The sequence below is a fragment of the Trichosurus vulpecula genome, chromosome 3, assembly GCF_011100635.1.
Source record: "Trichosurus vulpecula isolate mTriVul1 chromosome 3, mTriVul1.pri, whole genome shotgun sequence".
In the NCBI taxonomy this organism is placed as follows: Eukaryota; Metazoa; Chordata; class Mammalia; order Diprotodontia; family Phalangeridae; genus Trichosurus; species Trichosurus vulpecula.
Window position 1 is genome coordinate 385,499,991 of NC_050575.1, and position 6,745 is coordinate 385,506,735.

General features: G+C 48.2%; 1 protein-coding gene across 1 annotated transcript; it reads left to right on the plus strand.

The window, feature by feature from the left end:
* Positions 1 to 4,470: 4,470 nt before the first annotated feature.
* Positions 4,471 to 5,997, plus strand: FOXC2 (forkhead box C2). Its single transcript, XM_036748108.1, has one exon. It carries the CDS (start codon positions 4,471 to 4,473, stop codon positions 5,995 to 5,997), a length of 1,527 nt encoding a protein of 508 aa, XP_036604003.1.
* The last annotated feature ends 748 nt before the right edge of the window (positions 5,998 to 6,745 follow it).

A 6,745-nucleotide genomic window follows, 5' to 3' on the forward strand; every position in this document is an offset into this window, starting at 1 on the left:
CTTCAGTTCGACGTGTCTCAGAAGCTGAAGATCCACGTTTTGCGATTCAAATCCTTGTGAGAACCTCTTCTGCTTAGATAAATGAAACAAAATAATGAACAGAAAAATCTCTTCGCCCATTTCTCCGGCAAGTCGGTTCCCGGAGAAAAGACTAGAGCCGAGAGAACAATGAACGGGACTCGCGAAACCCTTGGGGACTCCCGCACCTAGCACCCAGAGCGCCTTGCCAATGTACCCCCTCCAAGGCCTGGGTTCCCGGCGTCAGCTCCAACAGGAGGAAATTGTAGAGGGGATTGGTTCAGCTTCACTGCAAGAGTTTTGCCGAGATCCCGTTGGCTGAAAGCCCCAAGGTAGTAAAGACTTAAGATATGTTTGCGGACGGACACCCAGAATCCCTCTTCTGTCCCTTCCATGTGATTCTTAGAGTTGTCTTGGTTCCAGGCACACTTGCAACGACACAATGTGATTTTCGTTTAGAGAAAAAACAAAAAGGAAGACGAAGAATCGATCCATTCAGGGAAGTTTACACAATCGTTGAGCCCAAATTAAAGTCCGACAAGCAAAGGTCCTTCTTGCAGGCTCGACGGGTGTTGTGCATTACCAGCTAAATCCATAAGGTGCCAGCACCTTCATTTTGACAGAAGAAACCTTTGGTATTCTCCTCCCCTCTACCCCCAACTGTAGCATACCTCAGGTTACCCTCCGGGGGGCGCCAACACCCAGAAAGTCAGCCACTGAAGCACCTTCAGGTGAACAGCAACCAGCCGTAGAGAGAGACAGAAGGGAGAGAGAGCGTCCTGGGATGGGAATGAAATGTTGCTAATGTTTGAAAGTCATTTGTTAGTTTAGATACAGATGATTCTTCCAGGGTCGGATTCCCCTTTTAGCACATTCGGAGAACTTCCAAGGCAAGGGAAAGAAAACTAGCCAGTGAAAGCATTTCATGGGCAATTTCAGCAGGATGTAGTGAAAAGAAATGAGATTCGGCCTCGGAACCAGGAGACCTAGTTTTCAGAACCAACTATACAGCTAACTAGTTGTATGCCCTTGGGCAAGTCATTCACCTCTACAGAGGAGGCAGACGTTTGTTTTCTGTTTGTTTTTTAGTTAACAAAAATAAGAAATTGAACTAAATGACTCCAATATCCCTAACAGTTCTGAAATTGCTAAGTTGCCATGCAGGTTAAATAAAAAAGTCGAAAGCATAGCTTTTGTGAGCTCCAGGTGTGGGGAAGGTGTTGTTTTAATAACCTGAACAAACATCTTTCTTGGAGTCCTACTGAGACTTGGAGAGAACTAATTCCAGGGGAAAAGGACTATGTCTCTCTCACCTTTTCGGTCTCTTGGTTGTAGGGATCCCCCTCCCCCACTCCACCTCCTATGGCAACTGGGCCTTCTACTTTTAAGATTATATTAGTTTAAAACTAGACAAACTTACAAATGCAAACTTGACATGTACTTTCCACAGCCGTTACATTTTTATTTTGGACATGTGCTGGGGATAGGAGGTATGATGTGATAAAGCTATTTGTTAGAAAACACCTCGTAAAATCAGAGAAAATAATATTCCAGGAAGTCTCCAAACCAGGAGTGTTTATCGATCAATATTTTTGCGTTTCCAGAGAAAATTCCCGAAGAACTCAGGATGCCTGTCACGGACTTCACGAGAAAGGCACTATTATTTCGTAGAGTTGGCTTTTTATTAAGAATCGACTTTAAAATTCCGTCACCAAGCCTGGTGATGTTGACGATGGGAGGGGGAGAGTTGAGGGGGGGAGAGAAATTTCTCTCTTATGCTTTTTGCTTATGAACTGGGAGCTCAGTAACTCTAAAGAAGTTTTAATTCTCTTAGTTGCAAAAAAAAAAAAGTGTCAAGTTAGAGAAAGTACTCATACCTTCCATTAAAAAAAGCTGAAGCACAGTATTCAACATATCAAGGACTCGACGTAAATTCTCTCCCGGTTATTTTGCTTTTATCAGTGGGAGCATTTCATCAAAAAATAAAAACAAAACCCCTTCCCTCATCCTTCTCTACATATCCCTTTATTTTAAAAGGAAGAAACAAATTAACTTCTTCCAATATCTGTTACCCACCTTTGTGAATCTTGGGAGTGAAGGGTCGGTGCTATAAATATCTTGTGGGATGAAAAATGCAATTGAAGGAAGAGTTGACAGTATAAATTGCAGCAATAAGTAGGAGCGATTTATCTGCACGAATCCCAAAGAGCAGATAACCTTCCTCAGAAAGAGCCTGACATTTCGCCCTTCCAGCCAAAGAATCCTAGGGGGAAGGAGGGAAAGAAGCTCACATTAGCAAAGGTGTGATGGGACTAATGCTAATAAAATAAACACACGCGTAAACAAATTGCCAAAGGGTGATGGGGGGGGGGGAGAGTTGAGGCAGGGAGGGAACAGGATATTTATTTGTATGTTAGGATGGAGAACAAAATAGGACCCAAGAATCTCTGTTTAAAGGTAGGGGGTGTAAAGAATTTATAACCCTGCTATTTCCATCAATTTAACTTTGAATCCCACCCTCCACCCTCTCTCAATATTTGGATCCCAAAGAGATTTCGGGAGCAAAAGAGGTTTGGGACTTTCTCCTGAAACACATTTGTTTGCTTTAGAGATCTGTTGTTTGCACAATCAGCCTGGCGCAGTTCTTAGCAGTCCTGCAAAACTTCCAATTTGCACTCCGCTCAGTTGCTTCGCTAATTAACCCGATCTTAATTGTCTCTAATGGAACCATTACAGAAACAAGGAAGTCGGATTTCTTTCTACTGCGGAAAAGTTATCCAGACCTCCTTAGCCCCCAGCCTCGTTCTCCCGGGCTTGCCCAAGACAGAAGCTGTGGACGATTTGGTTTTAAAATTAACATCTATAGAAAACGTAGGAGTTATTTGTCAAAGGCTGTCTCGTTCCTTCGCAAAAAGTAGAAAAATTTAAATCGAACGTTCACAGGCTTTGTGTGCAAAGGCGAGAAGTGAAAAGTAGAGGCAATGATCTAGATACATATTGGGCACTCATCTTCTCAACTCTTGAAAAAAAAACTTTGCCCTTGGAGAAGGAGAAATAGCTTGAAATATTCAAATGATTTCTCAATACTGATCGAATCCTCCGGATAATTACTATATTTTCCATTTTACTTCTGCGTAGACACGGTGTTATACACCTCGTTTGGAGAAAAGTGAAATACAGTTTGATCTTAATGAAAAAAAAAATAACTCCCACAGTTAATTCTGGTCAGGCATTTTGGGAAGCCGGACAAATGACTGCCGGTGATTAATTATCATTTAATTAACATCGTGAGAGCAAAACTGGGAGGCCCTTTGAATATTTGCTCCGAGTGAGAGAAAAGTGAACCTTAGTTGAGACGGGAATAAGGGGGAGCGAATTCTTCTTAGGATTATTCACTAATCAGCAAATGATTTCCTAGATCTGTACCCCTGGCCACGTCTTAAATTAGTAATCAAATAATTCCAAGAACTATCCATTTTTTTTTCGATTGAACGTGTTTCAGGGAGAACAATGGTTTGGTAAAAGATCAATTTAAAATATTTTAGGCTTTACTCTTTAGATAGCTAGTAACAGCCAACAAAATAAGAGAATATAAATTAAAATTTAAAATATAACAACAACAACAATAATAATATAAAACCCTTTTCGCCTTAAGACGCGAAGCTCCAAATCCCAGGTCAGTGTGGAAGGGTCGGGTCTTAGCGCCGCCGTGTTCTTAGCGCTCCTGGTCTTCATTGGTTACAACTCCCCGAGACTGATTGGTGATTGGTCTAAAGTTGAGAACAGGGGGTGTGGCCAAAGGAAAGTAAAAACTCGCTTTCAGCAAGAAGAGTTTTGAAAACTTTCCCAAACCCTAAAAAGGGAGTTTGACTTTTTCGGACTCGCTGGCTTCTAGCAGACAGACGCACTGGACACAGACGGACAGACGGCCTCCGTTCGCGAGCTGCCTTGATTTCTCGAGAACTGGGGGTTCTTTTCAGCGAGGGTTTTAAAATTCTTCTCCCACTCCTCACCCCATCCCCCCTCGTCCTGCCTTTTGGCCTTTTTTTTTTTCCCCTTCTCTCCTCCCTTTCTCCTTCCTACAAGCGAGCGGACTCCAGGCTGCGACCCTCCCGGCAAGTCGTCTCAGACCTCTAGATTTCTGTGAACCAAACCAGATCTAAACCTATTTCGATTTAGCCGGCGCTTCTCTTTGGGTCACTCCAAAGGATGCTGATTCTTCGCTGTTGGGGCCGCTGAAAGAGCTCGGCTTAAATTTGGGCGGCGTGTGCCGGAGGCTCCGTCTCCCCCCCGCTCCCCCCGGTGCTCTCCGCAGACCGTCTCCGCGGCTCTCACATCGACGCTTTGGGCTCCCCCGCCTCCTCTGGGGCTCTCTCGCCCCCTCCCCCGCCCTCCTCCCCCCTGCTCCTGCCCGCAGTCCCTGTGCCGCCGGCGGGGGAGCCGTTTTCCAGGATGCAGGCTCGCTACTCCGTGTCGGCGGATCCCAATGCCCTGGGAGTAGTGCCGTACTTGAGCGAGCAGAATTACTACCGGGCGGCGGGTACCTACGGCAGCATGGCTAGCCCCATGAGTGTCTACTCGGGCCACCCCGACCAGTACGGGGCTGGCATGGGCCGCTCCTACGGGCCTTACCACCACCACCAGCCTACTGCGCCCAAGGACTTGGTGAAACCGCCTTATAGCTATATCGCGCTCATTACCATGGCCATCCAGAACGCTCCAGAAAAGAAGATCACCCTGAATGGCATTTATCAGTTCATTATGGACCGCTTCCCTTTCTACCGGGAGAACAAACAGGGTTGGCAGAACAGCATCCGTCACAACCTCTCGCTCAATGAATGCTTCGTCAAGGTGCCCCGGGACGACAAGAAGCCGGGCAAGGGCAGCTACTGGACCCTGGACCCGGACTCCTACAACATGTTTGAGAACGGCAGTTTCCTACGGCGGCGGCGGCGCTTCAAAAAGAAGGACGTGCCCAAGGAGAAGGAGGAGCGGGGGCACCTCAAGGAACCGCCCCCCCAAGCGCCCAAAAGCTCTGCTGCCCATGCTGGAGCCCCTCTCTCCAGCTCCGACACCCCCAAGGAGGTCGAGAAGAAGGTGGTGATCAAAAGCGAGGCCTCGTCGCCCGACCTGCCCGTCATCACCAAGGTGGAGACGCTGAGTCCGGAGAGTGGCAGCGCGCTTCGGGACAGCCCCCGCAGCGTGGCCTCCACGCCGTCAGGCTCCACCGAGGGCTCGCTGCCCGACCACCATCCGTCGGGAAACGGACTTTCGGGCTTCAGCGTAGAAAACATCATGACCCTGAGAACTTCGCCCCCCGGAGGGGATCTGAGCCCGGTGTCCGGCAGGACGGGACTGGTGGTGTCCTCGCTAGCGCTGCCCTATGGTCAGGCGCCCCCGGCAGCCTACAGCCAGTCCTGTCCCCAGGGCGTGGACACAGGAGGGAGCTACCAGTGCAGCATGCGGGCCATGAGCCTCTACACGGGAGGGGAGAGGCCGTCGCCCATGTGCGGCCCGGCAGTCTTGGAGGAGGCCATGTCTGACCACCCCAATGGCACCACGTCCCCCCTAAGCACACTCGGTCTCGCGGCTAGCCAGGAGGGCGCGCTAGCCGGCTCTGGCCACCACCACCCCCAGCACCACCCTCACCACGGGCACCCGCAGCCGCCACCGCCACCGCCGCCTCCACCACCTCAGCAACCCCCGCCCCAAACCGGCGCGGCCGCAAGTCAGGCGGCTTCTTGGTATCTGAACCACAGCGGGGAACTGAACCACCTCCCCGGTCACACGTTTGCAGCCCAGCAGCAGACTTTCCCCAACGTCCGGGAGATGTTCAACTCCCATCGGCTGGGAATCGAAAGTTCGGCCCTCGGCGAGCACCAGGTGAGCAGCAACACGAGCTGTCAGCTCCCATATCGATCCACGCCCTCCATATACCGCCACACCAACCCCTATTCCTATGACTGTACTAAATACTGACTTCCCCAAATCCTCTCCCCCTGCTCCAGCCCGCTTCGGTGGCTCCCCTCTCCCTACATTCCCAGCCGGTGGCTTTTACAAACACTTAAGGCTGCAGAGACGAACATTTGGACAAACTTACCAGCGGACCCGAGAGCAGAGAGCCCTCTGAGACTTGTGCAGGTAACTTTAAATTGCTGTCCCAGTTTCTGGGATTCCAGACCAGCCAATCCGACTTGCCAAAGACAAACAACTAACCCAAATGAACCAATGTTTATATTAAAAAAAATCAGCCCCTCGTCTTTTAAGCAGAATGGCTTCATTATGCTCAATTCTGGGGTCTCAGAAAGTAAGATACGGACCAATATCTTAGCGATCGTTATACGACTTTTCTCTATACCCGCACATTGCTCTCCGTGCGAGTATATAGAGTATACGCGTATGTATATGCTGTGTCCTTTTACGTTCTCTTACTGTGTTGTAAAGTGTGTGGAATTCTAATCAGGCTAACTCAGAGCCATTAATATAATATTTAAAGTTGAGTTCACTGGATTTTTTTAAATGTCCCCAACAATCTCTAACTGCCCAGTCGAATACAAATGATTTGTACTTTTGTTGTTGTTCAATTATACAATAGACTTTCTTTCCACTTAGGGTTTTTCTCACAGAATAAGGAAATAATTTATTTTTGTTGGTGGAGAAAGAAGTCAAGCATCTGGTCATTTTTATTTACAAAGTGTGATGTTTTGTATAGTAGACTCGACCCTGA